The 26619-nt window shown below is 42.5% G+C and overlaps 1 protein-coding gene across 1 annotated transcript in view; it reads left to right on the plus strand.

Annotated features, from left to right (window-relative positions):
- The window catches only part of CRADD (CASP2 and RIPK1 domain containing adaptor with death domain), a 222582-nt gene extending 197580 nt beyond the window's left edge, over positions 1 to 25002 (plus strand). Inside the window, exon 3 of the mRNA XM_032170905.2 lies at positions 24212 to 25002. Within this exon, the coding sequence (XP_032026796.1) occupies positions 24212 to 24279 (68 nt within the window). The 3' untranslated portion in view covers positions 24280 to 25002. The remainder of the gene's footprint in view (positions 1 to 24211) is intronic.
- The last annotated feature ends 1617 nt before the right edge of the window (positions 25003 to 26619 follow it).

Below are 26619 nucleotides of genomic sequence, written 5' to 3' on the forward strand. Positions count from 1 at the left end.
ATATACAATTTAGTTATTATTGACTATAGTCACCCTGTTTTGCTATCAAATAGTTGGTCTTATTCATTCTTCCTGTTATTTTTGTGTCCATTAACTATCCTTCACCTCTCCCACAGTTCCCCACGACCTTCCCAGCCTCTGGTTACCATCCTTCTACCCTCTATGTCCAGGAGTTTAATTGTTTTGATTTTTAGAACCCACAAATAAGTGAGAACATGCAATGTTTGTCTTTATGTGTCTGGCTTATTTCACTTCATAATGGTCTCTGGTTCCATCCATGTTGGAAATGATTGGATTTGCATTACTTTTTATTGCTGAATAGTACTCCATTGTGTATATGTACCACATTTTCTTTATCCATTCATCTGTTGATGGACACTTAAGTTGCTTACAAATCTTAGCTATTGTAGACAGTGCTGCAACAAACATAGGAGTGCAGATATCTCTTTGATATATGGATTTTCTTTCTTTTGGGTATATACCTAGCAGTGGGATTGATGGATCATATGGTAGCTCAATTTTTAGCTTTTGAGGAACCTCCAAACTATTCTCCATAGTGGTTGTACTAATTCACATCCCCACAAACAGTGTATGAGTGTTCCCTTTTCTCTACAAACTGGCCAACATTTGTTATTGCCTGTCTTTTGGATATAAGCCATTTTAACTGGGATGAGATAATATCTCATTGTAGTTTAAATTTGTATTTCTCTAATGATCAATAACGTTGAGCACCTTTTCATATGCCTGTTTGCCATTTGTATGTTTTCTGTTGAGAAATGTCTATTCAAGTCTTTTGCCCTTTTTTTTGAATCAATTATTAGATTTTTCCTATAGAGTTGGAATCCTTATATATTCTTATTAATCCCTTGTCAGATGGGTAGTTTGCTGATATTTTCTCCCATTCTCTGGGTTGTCTCTTCACGTTGTTAATTGTCTCATTTGCTGTGCAGAAGCTCTTTAACTTGATGTGGTATCATTTGTACCTGTTTACTTTGGTTGCCTTTGCTTGTGGGGTATTGCTCAATAAATTTTTGCCCAGGTCAGTGTTCTGGAGATTTTTGCCAATGCTTTCTTGTAGTAGAAAACATAGTTCAAGGTCTTAGATTTAAGTCTTTAATCCATTTTTATTTGATTTTTGTATATGGTGAGAGATAGGGGTCTAGTTTCACTCTTCTGCATGTGGATATCCAGTTTTCCTAACACCATTTGTTGAAGAAACTATCTTTTCCCCAGTGTATATACTTGGCACCTTTGTCAAAAAGTGTTTTCATCCTAGGTGTGTGTATTTGTTTCTGGGTTCTCTATTCTGTTCCGTTGGTCTATGTGTCTGTTTTTGTGCTGGTACCATACTGTTTTGGTTACTATAGCTCTGTAGTACAATTTGAAGTCAGATGATGTGATTCCTCCAGTTTTGTTCTTTTTGCTTAGGATATCTTTGGCTATTCTGGCTCTTTTTGTAGTTCTATATAAATTTTAGGATTTTTTTTTCTATTTCTGTGAAGAATATCATTGGTATTTTGATAGAGTTTGCTTTGAATCTATAGATTGCTTTGGGTAGTATGAATATTTTAACAATATTGATTTTTCCAATCTATGAACATAGAATATTTTTCTCTTTTTTTGGTGTCCTCTTCAATTTCTATCATCGGTGTTTTATAGTTTTCATTATAAACATATTTTGCTTCTTTGGTTAAGTTTATTTCTGGGTGTTTAATTTTATGTGTGGATACTGTAAATGGGATTACTTTTTTCATTTCTTCTTCAGATTGCTCACTGTTGGCATATAGAAATGCTACTGATTTTTGTATGTTGATTTTGTATCCTATAAGTTTACTGAATTTGTTTATCAGTTCTAATAGTTTCTTTGTGGAGTCTTTAGGTTTTTCCAAATGTAAGATCCTGTTATCTGCAAACAAGGATAGTTTGACTTCTTCCTTTCCAGTTTGGATGACTTTTATATATTCCTCTTGTCTTATTGCTGTAGCTAGGACTCCTAGTACTATGTTTAATAACAGTGGTGAAAGTGGGCACATCCTTATCCTGTTCTAGAGCTTATAGGAAATGCTTTAAGTTTTTCCACATTCAGTATTATACTATCTGTGGGTGTTTCGTATCTGACTTTTATTATGTTGAAGTATATTTCTTCTTTCCCCAGTTTTTTGAGGGTTTTTAATCATGAAGAGATGTTCAATTTTATTGCATGCTTTTTCAACATCAATTGAAATGATCATATAGTTTTTACCCTTCATTCTGTGGATATGATATATCACATTGATTAATTTGCATATGTTGAACCATCTTTGCATCCCAGGGATAAACCCCATTTGATTGTGATGAATGATCTTTCTAATGTATTGTTGAATTCGATTTGTTAGTGTTTTGTTGAGGATTTTTGCGTAAATATCCATCAGAGATATTGGCCTGTAGTGTTTTGTTTTTCATTGTGTGTGTGTGTGTGTGTGTGTGTGTGTGTGTGTGTGTCTTTGTCTGGTTTTGGTATCAAGATAATACTGGCCTTGTAGAATGAGTTTGGAAGTAGTCCCTCCTCCTCTATTTTTCAGAATAGTTTGAGTAGGATTAGTATTAGTTCTTCTTTAAATGTTTGGTAGAATTCAGCAGTGAAGCCATTAGGTCCTGGGCTGTTCTTTACTGGGAGACTTGTTATTATGGATTCTATTTCATTACTTGTTATTGGTCTGTTAAGGTTTTGGGTTTCTTCCTGATTTAATTTTGGTAGGTTGTATTTTTCTAGGAATTTGTCCATTTCTTATAGATTTTCCAATTTATTGGCATTTGGTGCTCATAGTAGCCACTAATGATCCTTTGAATTTCTTTTGTGTCAGTTGTAATGTCTCCTTTTTCAATTCTGATTTTATTTGCATCTTTTCTCTTTTTTTCTTAGTCTGGCTAAAGTTTTGTCAATTTCGTTTAACTTTTTTAAACATCAACTTTTTGTTTCATTGATTTTTGTATTTTTTTAATTTCAGTTTCATTTATTTCTGTTCTGATCTTTATTATCTCTTTTCTTCTACCAATTTTGGGTTTGGTTTGCTCTTGCTTTTCTAGTTCTTTAAGATGCATTGTTAGATTGCTTATTTGAAGTTTTCCCTCTTTTTTGATGTAAGCACTTACAGCTGTAAGTTTCCCTCTTAGTACTAATTTTGCTGCATCCCATAGGTTTTGGTATCATTTGTTTCAAGAAATTTTTTTAATTTCCTTTTTAATTTCTTCATTGACCCACTGGTAATTCAGGAGCATATTGTTTAATTTCCATGTATTTGTAAAGTTTCCAAAATTCCTCTTGTTATTGATTTCTAGTTTTATTCCATTGTGATGAGAGAAGACGCTTGTCATTATTTCAATTTTTTTTAATGTTGTAAGACTTGTTTTGTGACCTAACATATGGCCTATCCTTGAGAATGATCCATGTACTGAGGAAAAAAAATATGTATTCTGTAACCGTTGGATGAAATGTTCTGTAAATATTTACTAGATCCATTTGATCTACAGTGCAGATTAAGTCTGATATTTCTTTGTTGATTTTCTGTCTGGAAGATCTGTCCAATGCTGAAAGTGGAGTGTTGAAGTCTCCAGCTGTTATTGTATTATGACGTATCTCTCTCTTCAGCTCTAATATTTGTTTTATATATCTGGATGCTTCAGAGTTGAGTCCATATATATTTAAAATTGTTATATCCTCTTGCTGAATTGACCCCTTTAACATTATTTAGTGACTTTCTTTGTTTCTTCTTATAATTTTCGGCTTGAAAGCTATTTTGTCTGATGGCACTATAGCAACTCCTGCTGATTTTTGTTTTTTTTCCATCCTTTTATTTTCAGTCTATGTGTGTCTTTAGAGGTGAAGTGTGTTTCTTGTAGGCAACATATTAATGGGTCTTGTTTTTTCATCCATTCATCCAGTCTATGTCTTTTGATTGGGGAGTTTAGTCTATTTACATTCAATGTTATTATTGATAAATAAAGACTTACTTCTCTCAATTTATTATTTGTTTTCTGGTTGTTTTGTGGTCTTCTCTTTCGTCTTTCTTTCCTTCCTGTCTTCCTTTAGTGAAGGTGATTTTCTCTGGAGGTAAGATTTGGTTTCTTGCTATTTATTTTTTGTGTCTCCATTATATGTTTTTTTGGTTTGAGGTTACCACAAAGCTTGCAGATACTATCTTATGTCCCATTATTTTAACCTGATAACAACACTGTTTGCATAAACAAACAAACAATCAAAGAGAACACTAATAAAAGCTCTACATCTTAACTTTGTCCCCTTGCTTTTTAACTTTTTGTTGTTTCTATTTATATCTTATTGTACTGATGATGTCTTGAAATGCTGTTGTCATTATTATTTTTTATTGGTTCATCATTTAGTCCTTCTACTCAGGATAAGAGTAGTTTACATATCACAATTACAATGTTAAAATAGTCTGTGTTTTTCTGTGTACTTACCATTACCAGTGAGTTTTGTACTTTCAAGTGATAACTTGTAATGTTCCTTTCTTTCTGATTGAAGTATTCCCTTTAGCATTTCTTATAGGACGGGTCTGGTGTTGATGAAATCCCTCAGCTTTTATTTGTCTGGGAATGTCTTTATTTCTCTTTCATATTTGAAGGATATTTTTGCCAAATATACTATTCTAGGGTAAAAGTTTATTTTCTTCTTTCAGCACTTTAAATATGTCATGTCATTCTCTCCTGGGCTATTTCTCTTTTCATTTCCACTGAAAAGTCTGCTGCCAGACATAGTGGAGCTCCATTGTATGTTATTTGTTTCTTTTCTCTTGCTGCTTTTAGGATCCTTTCTTTATTCTTGACCTTTGGGAGTTTGATTATTAAATGCCCTGAGGTAGTCTTCTTTAGGTTAAATATGCTTGGTGTTCTATAACCTTCTTGTACTTGAATGTTGATATCTTTCTCTAGGTTTGGGAAGTTCTCTGATATTATTCATTTGAATAAACTTTCTACCCTATCTCTTTCTCTACCTCCTATTTAAGGCCAACAACTCTTAGATTTGTCTTTTTGAAGCTATTTTTTAGATCCTATAGGTGTGCTTCATTGTTATTCATTTTTCTTTTGTCTCTTCTGACTGTATTTTCAAATAGCCTGTGTTCAACCTCACCAATTCTTTCTTCTGCTTGATCCATTCTGCTATTAAAGGACTCTGATGCATTCTTTAGTATACCAATTACATTTTTCAGCTTCAGAATTTTTGCTTGATTCTTCTTATTTCAATCTCATTGTTAAATTTATCTGATAGAATTCTGAATTCCTTCCCTGTGTTATCTTGAATTTCTTTGAGTATCCTCAACACAGCTATTTTGAATTTTCTGCCTGAAAAGTCACATATCTCCATTTTTCCAGGATTGGTCCGTGGTGCCTTATTTATTTCATTTGGTGAGGTCATGTTTCCCTGGATGGTGTTGATAGATGTTCTTTAGTGTCTGGACATTGAAGAGTGGGGTATTTATTGTAGACCTCACTGTCTAGGCTTATTTGTAGCTGTCCTTCTTGGGAAGGCTTTTCAGATATTTGAAAGAACCTGGGTGTTGTGATCTAAGCCATATCTGCTTCACTGGGCACCCCAAGCCCAGTAACAATGTGGTTCTTGCAGACTCATAGAAGTACTGCCTTGATGGCCTTGGACAAGATCTAGGAGAATTATCTGGAGTACCAGGCAGAGACTCTTGTTCTCTTCCCATACTTACTCCCAAACAGAGTCTCTCTTTGTTCAGAGCCACCTAAAGCTGGGGTGTAGTGACACCAGAACCTCTGTGGCTACCACCACTATGACTGCTGTGGATCACACCTGAAGCCAGCACAGCACTGGATTTCACCAAAGTCCTGATGTAACCACTCCCTGGCTACTGCCTATGTTCACTCAAAACCCTAGGGCTCTTCGAGCACTTGATGCCAAAGCCAGCCAGGCCTGTGACCTTCCCTTCAGGGTGGCAAAGTCTCACAGACACCAGCTGGGTCCAGAGGTGCTGTACAGGAGTCAGGGAATACAGTCAAAAACCTTAGAAATCTACCTGGTGTTCTATTATACTGCAGCTGAGCTGGCACTCAAACCACAAGGTGCAGATCAGTGCACAAGATGCAGTCCTTCCTCCTCTTCCTTTCCCTTTCCAAAGGCAGAGGAGCCTCACTCTGTAGCCACTGCCACTCCAGGCCATAAAGAGTACTGCCAGACTACCACCCATGTTTTCTTACGGCCCAAGGGCTCTTAAGTCAGCTTATGGTGAATGCTGCCTGGCCTGGGACTTACTCTTTAGGGCCATGTGCTCCCCTCTGGCCCAGGACAGGTCCAGAAATGCCATCCAAAAGTCAAGTCCTGGAGTTGAGGGCTCCAAGAGCCTGCTTGGTGCTCTATCCCCCTGTGGCTGTGCTAGTACCTAAGTTGCAAGACAGAGTTCCGTTTGCTTTTCCCTCTGCTTTTCTCAAGCAGAAGTAGTTTTGCCCCACAGCCACCACAACTAGTAATGTCCTGAGTCTCACCTGAAGCCAGCCAGTCTCAGAGGCCCACCCAAGGCCCCCAGCATATTACCTGGGTGTTGCTGCTGGTTATTTAGGGCCCAAGGGCTCTTCAATTAGTAGGTGATGAATGCTGCCAGGACTGGGTCCTTTCCTTCAAGTAAGGAAAGTACAGGAGTAAGTATGGGAAGAGAATAAGAGTCTCTGCCTGGTAATCCAGATAATTCTCCCAGATTTTTCCAAGACCATCAAGGCAATACCTCTATGAGTCTGCAAGAACCACAGTGTTACTGCGGAGTGGGTTCCCTCCTGGCCCAGGATATGTCTAGAAATGTCATCTGGGAGCTAGGACCTGGAAAGAAGTCCTCAGGACCCTGATTAGTGCCCTCTCCTGCTGTGGCTAAACTGGTATCCAAGATGCAAGACACAGTACTCCTCACTCTTCCCTCTTCTCTCCGGAATCAGAAGGAAGGGGTATCTTTTGGAGCCATGAGCTGTATAGCCTGGGGTAGGGTGGGGTGATGCCAGCACTCCCTTGGCTGCCCCAACTGGTGTCTCAGTAGGTCACATGCCCCACCCCCAGTCCACTCTCTTTAGGCCTTGTTCAGCACTAGGATTCGCTCAGTCTTCCAGTCCTTATGGCCTAGACTGCCTTTTAAGTTTATTTAGAGACACAGCACTGGAGTACTGTGTCTTGCATCTTGGATACCAGTTCAGCCACAGCAGGAGAGGGCACTAATCAGGGTCCTGAGGACTTCTTTCCAGGTCCTAGCTCCCAGATGACATTTCTAGACATACCCTAGCCCATGGTGGTGAGGTTTGTGGGAACTCAAGTTCTGACCACTGGGATTCTCTCTGGCTAGGGCTGGTTTAAATGCCTCCTCCATGGGTGGGTGTTAGCTGAGTTTGGTCCTGTTTCCCTTTCTGCTCTAACCTGACAGCACACTGGGGAAGGGTGGCATTGGCAATTCAAGACAGTTTTTTTCTATCTCTTCAGTGGCTCTTTCATCAGAATGAAGATAAAACCAGGTACTATGAGGGCTCACCTGATTTTTGGTTCTGATGAAAGTGTTTTTTTTCTGTGTAGATCATTGTTAAATTGGTGTTCTTGCTGGGGGGAAGATAGGTGGCACTTTCTATTCCGCCATCTTGCTCTGCCTCCAAATCTCCCACAATTTTTATTAAGCAGATTTTTTTCTTCTGAATCTTCTATATTCTTTGTCTTTTTTCCTCATAATTTTTTTCTGTAGCTTTTTGCACTGTATTCAGAGAGAATACCTTGATGTGGTCTTCCAAATCACTAGTTCTCTTTTCGATTGTATCTGTTCTGTACTTCATTTCTGGTATTGAGTTTCTATAATTTGTTAATCATATTTTTAGGTTTTAAAGATCTCTTTTTCTCTGATTGCTACTTTTTCTACAGCTCTTTTTTTATGGATCTAATAAGAATTTTATCTCAGGAAGCTTAATAAAATTACTTGAATGTTCTCTTTGGCTGCCTGCATTTGCTCTCTCCTCAGAATTTAATTCTCTACTCATTCAGCTTTCAGGCTATAAGGTTGGTTCTAAGGTCTGGTGATTCTCAGTTATTCCTTTTCAAATATAAATTGATCTGCATTGGTAACTGGTCTCCTTTCCTCACCAATTGTTTAGGTTCCCTTCCAACATCTCTTGCCACGTCTGCCCCCTAAATGTGGTGACTAACTGTAACACATGTGTTTTACTCCAAGGTTCATGGGCAGGTAGGGGAGGCCAGCAGCTTGGCCTCAAATAAACAAGTAGGGAAAGTTACCTTTTAGAGCACCTCAGGGCATTTCACACCTGTCCCAAGTTGCATCTTTCCTTAATTAACAGTTCAATAATAACTGGAGCAATGCTCTACTTTTCTCTCTGGCCCCAGTTCTTATTCTAAGGGTCTCCCATGACTGATCCTTTACTCAGAGACCCTGGAAGCAAACACAATAACTAGTTGCTCTATGTGCCACTGGGAGAGGTAGGGCACTAGCCTGGCACTTTGACTATCTTGTCAAGCATCCTACAATACACTTCTACCCTGCCCTGTTGACCTTGGGTTTATTTTTCTCTTGAGAAAATTAGCATATTCAGATTTGATGGTAATATCAAACACCTACTCTATGCCAGGAGCTATGCAAGGCAGAAATAATACAGTAATGAATACAACAGGTGGTGACTTGTCCCAGTGAAGTTTACAGGCTGGAGAATTATTTATCCAGCAGCCCCCTCCTTCACTGTGGTGGACTGTGTGTTTCTCAGTGCTTTGGTATTCCTGTCAGCCTGCTACCATCCAGAAATTCTTCAGCTCCCCTCAACTGGCATTTTCTAGGTAATGTCTAGGACTCAGTCTTATCTTATGGATCACATTTCACTGGGATCTGGAAAGGAGAAAGCATGTTGGCTTAGTGCACCACCTTGAACCAACCCCCCCTTTTTTTTGCTTCAAGTGGAAGAGGAAGAGCTAGTGGAGTTCAGATGTTCTTTATGACTCTATAAACAAAAGAAGTCATTTCCACTCCCCAAAGGAAGGCTTTGAATACAATTATTCGTACATTGGTTCTGGCTCTGTAACTGGAGTTTCTTTGGAGATTGGCGGGAGAAATCAGAGTCCTAGTCATAATTCTAACATCAAGGAGCAAGTCTAGGAATGGGACTGCACAGCTCACCATCTTGCTTTTTCATTTTGCTGCTTCTAACATTTTCCATGATCCCCTAATCAGTGTGACTTTTAAAAATATGGCTTGGAAGTGCCACTTTTGGAGCATGTGAATAGAAGAGCATCTCATCCCCTCACTCTCCCCGGTACATCCCAACCCTTACCATGCTTCAAAAGAAGGACTGTCTCTACAAATTTTGCTTCACTCCCTGATGTCTGGAGATCAGTCAGATAGGTGGATTTCTTCAGGTCTTCTTTGGAACCCAAAAGATCTCTTTCTGCCTTTCAGTTGCTCCCAAGCTTTGGCAGAAAACTCTATTTTCAGAATCAGTACTTTTTCTAGTTGACCTTTGTTGATAAGTTCCTTCCTTGCTCTGGTTTCAGTAGATTTGTTTTTATTAGAACCAAACTGAGTGAAAGGCTTTCCTTCTCAGAAATAAGGACAAACACCTCACTAGGCAGCTTGTTTAGCCACCCTTAGGCAAACACCAAATTGAGCATTTAGCAATTCCTTTTTTGAAGCTGGAGGGAAGGGTCCAAGAAAGCCAACTCCCAGTTCCAAGAAAGTGTAGACACTATTTGTGTACTTTTCTTTAGATGGTTGTCATTTTTAACCAAGTAGCTACACTGTCAACCTCTGATATCTCTGTGACCACATCTAGGTGACAAAGTCAATCAAACCACCCTTGGCCTACCTGCCCCAAAGCAACAAAGATCTTATCTTCTGATGAGGATTTAAGAAAGACTAAGTCATCCGGCAAGGAGGCAGTTAAGAAAGGTTCAGGCAGCACTTTTTTTGTTTTGTTTTGTTTTGTTTTGTTTTGTTTTGTTTTGTTTGGCAGCAGCATTATTTTGTGGCTGGTTTTTTTAGCACACAGAAAAAGATTGTGGCTAATAGATATGTCAGAGCTTTTTAGAAACACGTCTTATTTTTTGTGTGTTCTGCAGCTCTCAAAAAAAAAAGTGGGGGGCGGGGGGAATCAATCCTTCGCAGCTTCCAAGAAAATGGTTTTTCTTTTCTTCTTTTTGTTTGTCACACATTTAAATCCTAGAATCACTTAGAAAGAGGGATGGATGAACGTTTTCAAAAGAACTGGCTCCCTCACTCCACATATGCAGTTATAAACATGTGCAGAAGAGAAGGTACTATTGGTATTACTGGGTCACAATTTGGACTTTTGATTTAAGTAGAGAAGACTTGTACTATATAATCAGCATTTATTATATAAAGTTGCCCCTGAGACTAATCTTCAGAAACTAGATAAACAGAACTGTGTGGTCTGATAAAGTGTCTCCCTTGGAGATTATCTCACGAGGATATGAAAACATTATACCCTACACCAAAGATGTGAGTGATTGAAATATATAGGCTGGGCGTGGTGGCTCACGCCTGTAATCCCAACACTTTGGGAGGCCGAGGCAGGCGGATCACCAGAGGTCAGGAGTTTGAGACTAACCTGGCCAGCCTGGTGAAACCCCATCTCTACTAAAAATATAAAAATTAGCTGGGCTTGGTGGCATGTGCCTGTAGTCCCAGCTACTTGGGAGGCTGAGGCAGGAGAATCGCTTGAACCCATGAGGCAGAGGTTGTGGTGAGCTGAAATCTCGCCACTGCACTGCAGTCTGGGTGACAGAGTAAGACTCCATTTCAAAAATATATATATATAGAGAGAGAGAGAGAGAGAGAGGCCAGGCACGGTGGCTCATGCCTGTAATCCCAGCACTTCGGGAGGCCAAGGCAGGTGGATCACAAGGTCAGGAGTTCGAGACCAGCCTGGCCAACATGGTGAAACCCTGTCTCTACTAAAAATACAAAAAATTAGCTGGTCGTGGTGGCGGGCACCTGTGATCCCAGCTTACTCAGGAGGCTGAGGCAGGAGAATCACTTGAACCCGGGAAACGGAGGTTGCAGTGAGCCGAGTCTGTGCCACTGTACTCCAGCCTGGATGACAGAGTGAGACTGTCTCAAAAAAAAAAAAAATGGGAAAAGAAAAATATATACATATTATACACACATACACACACTCTCCCCCCACCCCCGTGTGTGTGTGTGTGTCTTAAACACTCATACATACCTAAATTTGTATATAAAAGATTTGTATAGAGGGCCTTGTTTTTGAGATACATCGTGAATATAATGTCTATTTATACCTCTTTCTTCTTGGCTGGGTAACTCTCACTTTTCTTCTTACTCACCATTAAAATCAATGTGGCCTCTTTCTGATTTAAGGTTTTTGAACTTTTCAATACCTATACATAAATCAACGGATCAACTTCTGAAGACAGCGTTGCCTTCAAGGGAAGGAGATGAAATGCACACAAAGAGGGAGGCAGGTTTCCTGGAGCCTTTGGCTCAATGTTAGGTGAAGCTTGAGATTCCAGTTAGGAGACACTAAAGATGGAACTGGCCTTTGTGGTTTCCTTTCCATTCTCTTCCTTTCCTTTCCATTTCCTTTCCATTCTGTGATTCTCAAGGGTACCCTCAGTCTTTGGAATTAACATCTGATTGTCTCAGGGGATTGTGTAATTGAGTAAAAACAGACCCAAAGTGGCAACACGAAGAGACTTGGAATTAATATATCTTTGGGGCCAAAATATTCAGCATAATTAAGCATAATTTGATTAACGTGGGATATAATTTAATTAGGCATATGGACAAAGGAGGGAGAAAAGGTTCTCCACTGTGAAGACGGGATCACTCTATCGTACATGCTGGAACTAAAATTATGAGGGCAAGTTTGAAGATAATATAAAAACCCATATTTAAGTCCAAGAGGTTTCTTAGACTTCTCTTTTATTTCCACATGTGGACTTCTTCAGCAATCTATAGTGTCTATAAAATTTAATGTAAACTGCTACATTTGGCTTTCTACCAAAAGAAATTCAAACCCTACACTTTTGACATTTAAAATATGAAGTATTACTATAAGCTAAATATAAAACTAAATGTCCTTCTTTCTTTTACTGAATAATCATTTATTGAGATAGTAATATGGGTCAGGTACCACATAAGACATTAAGAATTTAAAGACAAGTAAGAAATAGTCCATCTCTGACCTCAAGGAGCGAGAAAGGCTGAGCATGGTGGCTCCTGTAATTACTCCTGTAATCCCAGCGCTTTAGAAGGCCAAGGTGGGAGGATCGCTTGAGGCCAGGGGTTTGACATCAGCCTGGGCAATATAGCAAGATCCCATCTCAAAAACAAAACAAAACAAAAAAACACCACCTTAGACTGGCATGGTGGCACATGCCTGTAGTCCTAGCTACTTGGACGGCTGAGGCTGGAGGATCTGTTAAGCCCAGGAGTCCTAGGCTGCAGTGAGCTAGGATCATACCACAGTACTTCAGCCTGGGTGACAGAGTGAGACCTTGTCTCTAAAACAAAATAAAAAGGAGCAAGGGAATGTCAAGCAATGATTCATATAAAGACAATGAAGGGTACGTTCTGAGAATGGAATCCCATAGGCCTCTCCAGGAGTGTTCTCAGGATGTGGCGAGAGGGTGATCCAAGAGAAAGAGCAGCCGAGATGGAGGCTGCAGAGTCTCAGCCTCAGAAGTGACACACCAGCACTTCTGCCATAGTTTTTTGATCACACAGGTCAACCCTGGTACAGGTGAGACGGGACTAAAAAAGGGTATGAATACCAGGAGCGGAGGCTCATTGGAGACTGTCTGGGGAGGCTGCCTACCACACTTCTCCAGAGACAGGCAGAGGACATAAGTCAAATAACAAAGTACTGCATTTTACTAATTGAGCCACCATCCAATAACCTCCATTACAAGTTTTAACTAAAAATGAACAGAAGCTATAAGGCCTAAGCAGAATCTCCTACTTCCTCCTGAATCTAAACCTTGGGATCTTAGTACCTTCTAGAAGGATGCATAGAGGAAGGATAACAAAATTGATAGAGACAGGAGACAGCCAGAGGTCCCTGGCGAAACCCTGCCTTCAAGCCTAAAACAGCCTGAAGGCTGAAAAACCGTACTGCTGGTCCCAGATGAAGCCTATTATTTCCCGACTGATTCTTTCTGAATAACGCCCACCTGCACACAGGGAGGACGGGGTGGAGCCTCGAGAAGTTCATGGAATTTGCAGCGAGGAGGAACCTGGCCTCTCCTGTTTCTGTGTGGTGACCTGGGATTCAATCTGTGAGGTGGGAATCCTGCTAGCAGGATTTTCTGTCACTTTGCAGATAATTTTTTTCCCTTTTTCCTTTTTGCCCAGTAAATTCCTCTCCTCACCCTTCTATGTGTCCGTGAGCCTAATCTTTCCTGGTCGAGTGACAAGAACCTGGTTTTAGCTGAACTAAGGAGAAAATTCTGCAACAAAATGACAGAGAAAATAAAATGACTTATCTCCTTAGTCACTTGTATGAGGAGGTGGAGAATCAGAGAGGGGGCTGGGTACACTTGTCCACCCAAATGCATAGAGTGGGAGAGAAGGAGAACCATTCCTAAGGATGGCATCTCTGTCTACTAACTAACTACAAGTTGCTATCTCTGGTCCCACACTCTGTTCAATCAGATTAGCAACTCCTCTTCCCTTGGGTTGGGGGCCGGGGTGCTAGGAAGAGGTGGGAATGGCATGGGAAAGGGACTGACAAGTCCTTTTTCCTGTACAGAAGGTATTGTCTTCCCTGTTTTTCGTATAAGGAAACTGAGATGTGGAAAGGTTAATTGAAGTTTGGTGAGGCCTGTTTCCAAGAAACCATGACTGAAAATCCCAACTTTTAAATTCAGCCATAGTGGTCACATCAGGTCAAAGACACCATAATTGCTGCTGAACTTGTGGTGAACTCCAGATTTATCTTTTAGGCATTTCTTCTATGTCACAGGTATTTGGGTTAGCCATTAAACCAAAGATCCACTTAAAGAAATACAAACATGGGAGGAAACTTGGAAACATTTTTTGTGATCTGTTCTTTGCAGAGATAAAGAAACGGACATCCCTAGGGAATGAAGCCTAGGTCCTCGTGCCCCCCCGAATCTGGTGCTTTTTCCTCAGTGGCACTGTGGAGGGGTTGTTGAGTATGTGTTCCTTCTGAGGCTGATTGGAACCTTCCTCTTCCCCAACTGAGTGAGACGCAGGTGAGTGTCATTGAAAGAACAGTTCTTGGAGCTGGAAGCCCCCAGTGAAATCCCAGCTCCATTCTGCATACTAAGCTTGTGTGATCTGGGTATATTCTCCTCAGTTTCTTCTTTTGAAAAATGGGTATAATGAAATTTGCCACCCTCTCAGGATGGTTGTAAGGATGAAAGAAAATCCTAACTATGAAAGATCTCTGTAGGGGCCAGGCACAGTGGCTCACACCTGTAATCTCAGCACTTTGGAAGGCCGAGGCAGGTGGATCACTTGAGGTCAGGAGTTTGAGACCAGCCTGGCCAACATGGCAAAACCCTGTCTCTACTAAAAATACAAAAATTAGTCGGGGATGATGGCATGTGCCTGTAATCCCAGCTACTTGGGAGGCTGAGGCAGGAGAATCGCTTGAATCTAGGAGGCAGAGGTTGTAGTGAGCCGAGATCATGCCATTACACTCCAGCCTGGGTGACAGAGTGAGACTCTGCCTCACGTAAAATAAAATAAAGATCACTGTAGGATCCCAGGTGCTGGGCAAAGGCAAGGAATCAGTCTTTATATCTATAAGATATACAACTGCCAAGCTAAGATGGCCATGCCTCTAGCTGCTGCTTTTTTTTTTTTGAGACAGAATCTTGCTCTGTCACCCAGGCTGGAGCGCAGTCACATAATCTCGGCTCACTGCAACCTCCACCTCCTGGGCTCGATCTTCCCACCTCAGTCTCCCGAATAGCTAGGACTACAGGTGCATGCCACAAAACCTGGCTAATTTTTATATTTTTTGTAGAAATGGGGTTTTGCCATGTTGCCCAGGCTGGTCTCAAACTCTTGAGCTCAAGCGATCTGCCTGCCTTGGCCTGCTAAAGTGCTGGGATTACGGGTGTGAGCCACCGCACCCAGCCTGCCTCTTGCTTCTTACATTTCACTGCCTTGAGAGTTTATCAACTCCCCACCCGTAGGCATTTCACTTTCTCCTCCTCACATGAGTTTGTTTCACCTGACGGTAGTCCAGCTGAATTCTGGAGATAGGCAGTTCAAGTAATGGGAGAGGCCAGTGACTCAGTCTTCTATGTGGGATGAGGTTTTCCCTTCCCCATGACCACAAGAATGAGCAGAGTATGTGGATCTTAGTTTGACGGAACGAAAGCAAACAATCCTATCATTTAATAAGAGCTTTAAAAGCTTTAGCAGCATGGGTGAGTGTGGCCATCGAGACTGTCTGGCAACTGCCCTTGCTAACAGTGGAGATTTATTATCATAGAAAATCATTTCAATCTGTGGAGGTTCCAAAGGGACCATTATATGGTCATGGGCATAATTAATAGCAGAACTGTTTGGGAAGGACACTAATATTTATTCACTGCCTACCACGCGCAAGACAGAGAGTGAGGTGGGAGGCTGGTGCCATTCTGATTCTGCAGAAGAGAAAGCTGAAGTTCAAGGAAGTTAGGTGGGTTGCCCACAGTTATAAGCTTATAAACAGTAGTGTGAAGACTTGAATCCAGATCTTTGTACTTCCTGTAGTGTAACACAGGGAGGGTTCAGTGCATTTTGTTTTTTTGTTTGTTTGGTTTTTTTTAAGTTTTTTTTTTTTTTTTTAATTATACTTTAGGTTTTAGGGTACATGTGCACAATGTGCAGGTTTGTTACATATGTATCCATGTGCCATGTTGATTTCCTGCACCCATTAACTCGTCATTTAGCATTAGGTATATCTCCTAATGCTGTCCCTCCCCGCTCCCCCAACCCCACAACAGTCCCCGGAGTGTGATGTTCCCCTTCCTGTGTCCATGAGTTCTCATTGTTCAATTCCCACCTATGAGTGAGAACATGCGGTGTTTGGTGTTTTGTCCTTGTGATAGTTTACTGAGAATGATGTTTTCCAGTTTCATCCATGTCCCTACAACGGACATGAACTCATCATTTTTTATGGCTGCATAGTATTCCATGGTGTATATGTGCCACATTTTCTTAATCCAGTCTATCGTTGTCGGACCTTTGGGTTGGTTCCAACTCTTTGCTATTGTGAATAGTGCCGCAATAAACATACATGTGCATGTGTCTTTATAGCAGCATGATTTATAGTCCTTTGGGTATATACCCAGGAATGGGATGGCTGGGTCAAATGGTATTTCTAGTTCTAGATCCCTGAGGAATCGCCACACTGACTTCCACAATGGTCGAACTAGTTTATAGTCCCACCAACAGTGTAAAAGTGTTCCTATTTCTCCACATCCTCTCCAGTACCTGTTGTTTCCTGATTTTTTAATGAAGGCCATTCTAACTGGTGTGAGATGGTATCTCACTGTGGTTTTGATTTGCATTTCTCTGATGGCCAGTGATGATGAGCATTTCTTCATGTGTGTTTTGGCTGCATAAATGTCTTCTTTTGAGAAGTGTCTGTTCATGTCCTTTGCCCACTTTTTGATGGGGTTGTTTTTTTCTTGTAAATTTGTTTGAGTTCATTGTAGATTCTGGATATTAGCCGTTTGTCAGATGAGTAGGTTGCAAAAATTTTCTCCCATTCTGTAGGTTACCTGTTCACTCTGATGGTAGTTTCTTTTGCTGTGCAGAAGCTCTTTAGTTTAATGAGATCCCATTTGTCAATTTTGGCTTTTGTTGCCATTGCTTTTGGTGTTTTAGACATAAAGTCAAAAGAACAAAGCTGGAGGCATCACGCTACCTGACTTCAAACTATACTACAAGGCTACAGTAACCAAAACAGCATGGTACTGGTACCACAACAGGGACATAGATCAATGGAACAGAACAGAGCCCTCAGAAATGATGCCGCATATCTACAACTATCTGATCTTTGACAAACCTGACAAAAACAAGAAATGGGGAAAGGATTCCCTATTTAATAAATGGTGCTGGGAAAACTGGCTGGCCATATGTAGAAAGCTGAAATTGGATCCCTTCCTTACACCTTATACAAAAATTAATTCAAGATGGATTAAAGACTTAAATGTTAGACCTAAAACCATGAAAATCCTACAAGAAAACCTAGGCAATACCATTCACGACATAGGCGTTCAGTGCATTTTGAATCTGCTAGTTTATCTCTTTTGAAAATGAGATAAAATGTATGGGGAAATACGATAATTAAAATAGCTTAACCAATCATCCAAAGGTCACAAAGCCCCAGAATTTGGAAACCTTGGGGTAAAAGGGAGGCCAAAACGATGATTAAAAATGAAAAATCAAAGTCTCAGCTTCTCCTACCTCTTGACACCACTCACAGATACACTTTTAATGACAGCCTTTTATCAGATATTGCCATCAGCAGGAGATCTCAATGCCAGGGCCACTAATGAGTGGAGAGTAAGGAAGGTCACAACACAGAGGATGCAAAATAAGGATCTGAAGCCATGTCCGTCTGGCAAGAAGAAATTAAGTGAAACTCAGAAAGTTCTTAAATACGTAGAAGGAGACTGTGTTTCACAACTTCTACAAACAAATTCCAAAATATGTAGACTTCTAGGAAGCAGAGAAGTTAGCAGATTGCCAAGGTGTTAATAGTTGGTTCTTGGTATTGTTAAAGCACAGTTTGATTTGCACATCTGACTAAAATACTTGCTTTAGCAAGCACACTCTTTCCTAGTAGTGCCTCTTAATGCTTCTACTAAAAGGCAACTCATCTTTTTGATGGCCTGAGCACTTTAGTCACAAAAGTAAAATTTATTGAGCACATACTACATGCCTGGTTGTGACTAAGGCACAGGGGATACAAATGAAAACAGAATTACACGTTAACGTTCATGGAGTTTATAGCTGGATGGGAAAAGCAGTCAAGTCAACAAGGAATTATGGCATGTATACTTCTTGTATAACATGAAGGCAGGGCAAGGTGCCCAGGGAAATGCAGTAGATGGGTACCTAACTCAGTCTTGGAAAGGCAGCAAAAGCTTCCAGGTTAAAGTACCACCTGAGCTGAGACCCAAAGGATAAGTGGGAGTTAATGGAGTATATTCTCAGTGGAAAGAGAAACATGCACAAAGGAATAGGGATGAGAGAATGGGGTGTGTTTGGGGAACTGAAAGAGATTCAACCTGGACAGAGTATTAAGAATAGAGATGGCAGGCCGGGCGCAGTGGCTCATGCCTGTAATCCCAGCACTTTGGGAGGCCGAGGCAGGTGGATCACGAGGTCAGGAGATCAAGACCATCCTGGCTAACATGGTGAAACCCTGTCTCTACTAAAAATACAAAAAAATTAGTGGGCGTGGTGGTGGGCACCTGTAGTCTCAGCTACTCGGGAGGCTGAGGCAGGAGAATGGCATGAACCCCGGAGGCGCAGCTTGCAGTGAGCCAAGATCATGCCACTGCACTCCAGCCTGGGCGACAGAGTGAGACTCCATCTCAAAAAAATAAAATAAAATAAATAGAGATGGCAGATAGATGGCTGGGGGCTCACCTTCTATACTATGTGAAAGCATTAGGGCTTTATCCCAACTGACTGTTGCAAGGGTTTAAGCATGAGGATAAGTTGATTATATGTGTGTTTTAGAAAGATCATCATTCTGTGCATATGTGTTTCAGAAAGATCTGTTTGGGGATTTGGAGCATGCAAGGCAGGGTGGTGGGGTGTGGGATGGGGAGGGCAAGACCAGTAGCAGGAGACCCAGCAGCTGGAGTTGTTGTCATCCAGGCCAGAGATGGGGGTGGTCTAGTCCAAGTCAATCCATTAGAGCTGGAGAGAAGTAGACAGATTCAAGAGCTCCTTAAGAGGTAGACTGAACCAACCACATCTTGAGATTGTTGTCAGATGTGTGGAATGAGGTAGGGAAGCAGTCAAGAATGGCTTCCAGGTTTCTGGGCTGTATGGCTGAGGATACCAGCTCCTGGACCGCAGAACCCTGCAGAAGGAGCAGGTTTCAAAGAGGTGGTGAGGAGCTCTGTTTTGGAAATGCTGCTGGAGGAGTGGTGGGGTACAGCCAAGGGGAGCTGTTCCATAAGAACCACCGTCAGAATCTCAGGAGAGAGATCCAGATGGGTTGTGGAATTGGGAGTCATTGGCACATGGATGGCAGTTGATGCCAAGGCTGACATCATGTGACAAGGCTAGCTCCAGCAGTCCTGTCTTCAAAGAGGATCTGGAAGCTCTCACTTTCTCCTGGTTTGTGCTTGTCAAACCACATGCAAGTAATTAAAACAGGACATTCATTAACATACCACTTTATGCCTTTTAGTCTCCCTATGTCTCCAGGGCTAGTGGGTGAGGTACATAGAGAGATGCCATGCACATTTCATATAGGACCAAGTTCATGCAATGCCAAGCAGTGACAGAGCCCAGCTCAGGTTCCTCCAGGTGCTCTTCTCACCACACTGTAATTCCTCTGAGGTTGCCCTAAAGAAAACACTTAATTCATAGACCATCATGACAGGACTGAAATTCATGATGACAGATAAAAGGGGGCATCCTTTCTACCAGGCTCAGTGGCTTTTAGCCTCTGCCATCCTCACTCCCTCACCCTTGCCCTCCACTGCAGCACTTCCCACCTGGTGTTGGCCCGTCTACCCCCAGCAGGTCTCAGAGGAAGGGCCGTGGCTCCACGGCTCCCAAGTCTCTGGACACTTGGCCAAGCGAGGGTTGTAAGTCATAGCCCAATCAGGCCCCAGCTGCTCAAAGACGCAACTGGAGGTGATGCCGTAACATAAAGAGATAGCCCCGGAAGTGATGCCATAACATAGAGACATGGTCAGTAAATTGGGAACGGGAGAAGAAGGAGCTTTTCCTGCTGACCCAGGAAATCATGGTACCACGGAGAGAAGGTAAAATGGAGATCACCAGGGCTTGGGGCTTTGTTTGGTTTTGTTTCTGAGCAGTGAGATTCTTTTTCCAAACAACTTGAAGGGAACTCCAGTATGTAAAATGGTTTTAAAAAAAAGACCTGCCCTAACAAAAGTAGGAGCCCTGGGGCCTGAGCCAGCTTCCTCCACCTCACCCCATACATACTCAGCGCATGCCTCCAAGCCTTCTTGCAACACTTCTGAAAACCGATAGTTTAGTTCATACCGTCCAGGATGGTGGGAAGTACACAAATTTGAAAGCATGGAATTATAGTCAAATTCCCCTAGGTTTAACTGTAGCCAGGCTGTTTATTAGCTGTGTGTATTTTGGACAGGTTATTTAAGTTTTCTGAGCCTCAGATTTATCATCTATAGAAGGGAGAGGGAGTACAGAATTGCTGGGAAGGTTTAAAGAGAAAAAAACTAAAATATTGAGCACTGTGCTCAGCATTGAGTATATTCTCAGTACACGGGAATTATTGTTATCAATTGCTGAACATTTAGATATTTCTAGACAAGCTGGAAATTTGGATTTTAATAGATGGGCTAGAAATTGGGATTTTTTTTGTAAGAATCTCCCAATTTTTAAATGTTGGCAAATAATTTTAAAAAATGAAAAACATTGTTTGAGCTCAATAAGACGGGCTCCCGCAGTCAGTTTGGGACCTCTGTCCCTGCAGAAAGGAGGTTAGATCTGGAGGGGAAGGGCAGGAGCCCAGAGCTTGGGTCCCTGGGCGGGGCTTGTGGGTTTTAGTCATGGGTGGAGACTGGCCCTGCCATCCTGCTGTAAATGCAACCAATTCTCAACCAGAAAATTTTGAAATCTACCTATAGCCTGCTTCCAGTTGTCCCACCTTACTGAACCAAACCAATGTTTTCTTTTGTTGTTGTTGTTGGTTTTTTTTTTTTTTGAGACAGAGTCTCCCTCTGTTACCCAGGCTAGAGTGCAGTGGCACTATTTGGCTCAATGCAGCCTCCACCTCCTGTGATTCTCATGCTTCAGCCTCCCAAGTAGTTGGGACTACAGGCACATGCCACACCTGACTAATCTTTTGGTATTCTTAGTAGAGATGGGATTTTGCCCTGTTAGCCAGGCTGGTCTCGAATTCCTGGCCTCAAGTGATCCATCTGCCTCGGCCTCCCAAAGTGCTGGGATTACAGGCATGAGCCACCGCGCCTAGCCCAATGTATTTCTTAAATGTATTTGATTGAAGTCTCATGTCTCTGTAAAATGTATAAAACCAAGCTACAGCCTGACGACCCTGGGCACATTTTCTCAGGATCTCCTGAGGGCTGTGTCACAGGCCCCTCTCATATTTGGCTCAGAATAAATCTTTTCAATGGCGTGTGTGGTGGCTCATGCCTGTAATCCCAGCACTTTGGGAGGCCGAGACAGGCAGATTGCTTGAGGCCAGGAGTTCGAGACCAGCCTGGCCAACACGGCAACCCCATCTCTACTAAAAACATAAAAATTAGCCGGGCATGGTGGCACACGCCTGTAATCCCAGCTACTTGAGAGGCTGAAGCACAAGAATCACTTGAACCCTGGAGGCAGAGGTTGCAGTGAGCCGAGATTGTGTCACTGCACTCCAGCCTGGGTAACAGAGGGACACTCCGTGTCAAAAAAAAAAAAAAGGGAATAAATCTCTTCAAATATTTTACAGAGTTTGACTCTTTTTGTTTACTCTGGGATGGGGACTGGGGTATGCAGGGAGGTGTGCATGTACACACTTATGTGTGTGTGTGATGGAAGGGGTTAACACTCAGCTGTTTGCAGACCACACTAGGTGCTATGCACATATTACTTCGTGGTCAATCTATTATTATCCCCATTGTAAGACTGAGAAAACTGAGGCTCAGAGAGGTTGGAGAATAGGCTGAGGTTCAGTAAGCTGTCATAGCTGAGCTTAGACTTGAATGCAGGTCAGATTTCAGAATCTGGGCTCCTCACACTTCCCACCACACTGCCTGTCCCTTACTCCTCCTGACCTCCTTGTCCTCTCTCCTGCCACTTCTCCCCTTCCCTTTCCAAGAATATCCTGTTTTACCCACTACTGTAATTACCAGTATTATGGTTATACTTTCTGTTATCCATTTCAAGGATGTCATAGATTATGGTTTATCAAATGCTCCCATGAACAAGATCTCATTTGGTCCCAACAAACCCTGTGAGGTAGACGGGTGAGTATTAAGCCCACTTTGCAAAGGAGAACAGAGCTCAGAGAGGCTGGAGATATATGTCATGCACAAGGCCCCCTGCTCTTCTGTCTCCAAATCCAGGGCTTCTTTGCTCACCCTGCTTTACCGATCTCCTTCAAGGAGGCCCTGCAAAGCCAAAGTCAAGTGTGTGCTGATCGGCAGGGGCACCCAATGTCTGTGAAACCGGATCTTGATTTTAAACTTCAATATTTTGATATTTTGTTCATCCTGGATTTTTGACATCAATTTTCACTTAAAAATATTGCATTAAAATATTATTTGATTATTGCATTTATTTGGTGCCCTTAAATTTTGCACCACAGGCAGTGCCCCCACTGATCTTACCCCAATCCCAGCCCTGCGCCTGTCTGTACCAGTGTAAGAATTACGTTGTGATGGCAACTGTGACGTAAGCATGTGAGTGTGTTTTACCACAGTGCCGAGTCTGCCTGACTTTTCTGACCCTTCTTTGTTCCTTTGTTTAGTTCAGAGTGTCACTCCCCTAATCTCCCTTCAAGGAACCTTGTCTGGCTGGAATGATCTAGTAGGAGTGGGTGGGCAGCTTGGGTACCGGGACAGTGACGCCTGGCCTTAGAAAGGGGGCCCTTGCTGGTAGCTGGTGGGTGCTCTCAGTGCTCTGGGCAAGTGAACATAATGAAGCCTTTTTTCTGGAAGGGATCATTTGGGAATAAACTTTCATGGATACTTTCTTGCTCACCCCATCCGCTCCCCTGTGCTCCCCCTCCAGCCCTGTTGGCCACTAGGGAAATAGAAGGAACAGCTTGATCAAGATTTTTCCTAGAAAAGCCTTTCGATGGGCCCATTATGGAAAACGAAGCTGTTTTTGTTTTCTTTGATTAATCACAGTGTCCTGTTTCCCAAAGCAAATGTGGCCTTCGCTCTTCCGAAAGAACACAGCCTGTGCTGTAAAGAAGGGCTGCAGCCGCCTGGTGCTTGACAAGGTCCCCAAGACGGGAAGGGACACATGCAGCCCTGTCCTCCAGGACTCAGCTCTTCCTTTTTTACCTTCCAGGGAGCTCAGGTTACCAGTTTCCTTTGTGTTTTTCTGCCAGTGTGAACAGGAGAAATATTAGCCTTTAGAGATTTTACAGTTCCTTGAAAGCTGGAAGGGTGAAATCAGCCAGAGAATTATATAACAGCAAAGCTCATTTAAAGCAACAGTGTCTTTCTATAGGGCTGTGGTGGTTCCTTACCAGTTTTTGTTACTAACTATAAAGAAAAGGAGGCTAATTTTGTGAATAAAATAGAGGGGCATTCCTTTCCCTCATTACTTTCTGTTTGTTCATTGGACGGACACAATTCCTAGGGTGCTGATTTAAAAAAAAAACAACAATTTGAAGCCTCTTTCAAGGAAGACTAGGGGAAATCATGTACATTAACCTCAGGCAGACACAGCATACTTATTCTTGTTAGAAATCAGAAGAAAAAAATGAAGAGAAAAGCTTTCTAAAGCATTTGTTTGTTTTAATTTAAGAGTCATGGGGAGTTTTATAAATACTCGGCTAAATTCTTCAAAGGGAGCCATGTTTTTTAATTTAAGCACTAGGCTGGGCACAGTGGCTCATGCCTGTAATCCCAACACTTTGGGAGGCTGAGATGGGCCGATCACCTGAGGTCAGGAGTTCAAGACCAGCCTGGCCAACATGATGAAATCCTGTCTCTACTAAAAATACAAAAATTAGCCGGGCACGGTAGCATGTCGTGTAATCTGAGCTACTCTGGAGGCTGAGGCAGGAGAATCACTTGAACCTGGGAGACAGAGGTAGCAGTGAACCGCACCACTGCAGTCCAGCCTGGGTGACAGAGCAAGACTCCATCTCAAAAAAGAAAAAAAAAAATTAAGCACCAGATCATCTATTCCTGCAGTGTTTGACCTAGAGCTTAAATACCTCTCAAAGTGCATCACACACATTAGCTCAGCTGATCGCTGTATCCCTTGATTTGACCTTCTCTTTCTTCCCATTTTAGAGATGAGGAAACTGAGGCCAAAGGATTCTGTTACTTGCCTGGCTTCACAGCTCACCAGGAGATTCTGAACTGGCATCTTCCTCTGTCTGCCATCACCCCAGACCCTATCCTCTTTCCTCTACACCAGTGGTTCTCAACCAAGGGCGATTTTGCCTTCCAGGGGACATTTGACAATGTCTGGAGGTGTTTTTGGTCGTCACAATTCCGTGTATGTGTGTGGGTGGGCAGGGGGCAGGGGATAATGTTGGCATCTAGTGAGTAGATACCAGGGATGCTGCTAAACCTACAATGCTCAGATGGCCCCTAACAAAGAAGTATGTTGTCCAAAACGTCAATAGTGCAGAGGGTGAGAAGCCCTGGTCTATACAGAGCTCAGCAGTCCAGAGCAATTGCAGCCTCTGGGAGTTGCCAGGAGCTCCTCTGCCCAGCAACAGGCTTGGCCTCTCTCCTGTGGCTGCCACAAGAGTTAAAGCCGCTGTCTAGAATGCCCTTTGGCAGTGGCCAAGTGTCCCCTGCAGAACTGACTGCGGGACATGCGGTGCATCACCCGGAGCTGATGTGTTTGATAATTTATAGTCACAGGGCGCCTGTCTTCATTTCGCAGCAGGCCTGCTGGCAGCCTCCCTGCCAGGGAGGAAGCAAGTTCCACAGAGGCCCACAGCCCCCGCCAGCTGACAGCCCGTGGTATTTGGGGACGGCTGTTGCTCAGAGACACCTGGGAATAGGCCGGGGCCGAGATGGCGCTGAGCACTTGGTCTCCCCTTCAGACCCATCCGTCAGCAGCGGTCCCTGCCAGAAGATGGCCTATTGAACATTTCCAGAAATAGCACAGCCAAGCCTGTCAACTGCTTTCTTGGAAATACATTCAGTAAGGATGGCGGTCCTCCAGCAGGGAGAGCAGAAAGCCTGGCCTGGATCAGGCTGCTGAGAAACAGCAGTGCCTGGCTACAGGCCATGTCAGTACCCTGGGAAAGGGGAGCGGTTCTCATGGGACTTCCCAAGCCCTGCAGCCTCTGAAGTCACTTCAAAATGTTCTCAGTATGGAGGGAGAGAGTCACACCTTGCAGAAGGACTTAGGCCCTGCCGACTTCTTCTAACTCAGTGACCTGCACATCTTGCTGTGTTTGTTCAGACACCCCGCAAACAGGAAGGCGATTCAGGCTTGGAGGCAAGGTAGTAACTGTCAGCAGAGAGAGACCTCTGCATCATCTGGGGAACGTTTATTGCAGTCCCTCCTCTTGTGAGCGTCACTCCCAAGTAGAACCAAAGAAGCATCAGCAGGGGGAGTATTTTCTTCCCCAATCCTTCGGTCATTCCTAAGATACAGGAAATACAAGGCAAAGATGTCATATTGAAAGAAAAGCTTATAATTTCCGCTCCTCCTCTCCCCACTTCCCACAGAATTAACTTTCCCTTAACTTCCCTCACAGGGGCCTGACATTACGGTTGGAATTCAGCCACCCTGGGAATCTCTGCATCCCAAGCTTTCTCCAGTTTCTGGGATGGCAAAGTGATGGCAGGGCTTAAGAGTGCCCTAAGAAGGCCAGCTGCCTTTAAAAACAAGCCCCTGGAAGATGTAGGTGTCACATAAAAGCAAGAGACCAAAAACTCTCCGCAATTTGGGGTGTTCAGGAAATGTTGATCAATCACATTTTTTAAATTATAAGAGACTGCTGGACGTGGTGGCTCACTCCTGTAATCCCAGCACTTTAGGAGGCCAAACTGAGAGGACTGCTTGAGCCCAAAAGTTCAAGACCAGCCTGGGCAACATGACGAAACCTCACCTCTACAAAACATCTAAAAATTAGCCAGGTGTGGTGGTGTACACCTATGATCCCAGCTACTTGGGAGGCTGTGTGGGAGGATTCCTTGAGCCCAGGAGACTGAGGCTGCAGTGAGCCATGATAGTGCCACTGCACTCCAGCCTGTGTTTACAGCAAGACCCTGCCTCAAAAAAAAAAGTGTAAGACAGTTACCAGGTTTATTATAGAGAATTCATGGGACCTGGTTTTATTTGCAAGAGCCACCGATTCTCAGGACAAACATGATTTGAAGCCCACACTGAGCTATAGGTGGAGGCAGGGCTGTGAGAATACAATACAGGATGCCCAGTTAAATTTCAGGTAAGCAATAATTTTTTTTGTGTAAGTGTATTCCAAATATTATTATTATTTATCTGAAATTCAGATTTAATGGGCATCAGGTGTTTTGTGCAATCTGTTCACTCCATTTGGGGTATAAATTGATCTAGTTGTTAAATTGATAACAGGGAACACTGACACATATTCAATACATATGAAAGACGATACCAGTTAAGAGAAGAAGAAGGAGATTAGCAATGAAGAGGGAGAGCGAGAGAAATACCAGGAAGAAAAGGAGATGGGCATAGCGAAGGAGAAAAAGTTCCA

Source organism: Hylobates moloch, unplaced genomic scaffold, assembly GCF_009828535.3.
Source record: "Hylobates moloch isolate HMO894 unplaced genomic scaffold, HMol_V3 SCAFFOLD_12, whole genome shotgun sequence".
NCBI lineage: Eukaryota > Metazoa > Chordata > Mammalia > Primates > Hylobatidae > Hylobates > Hylobates moloch.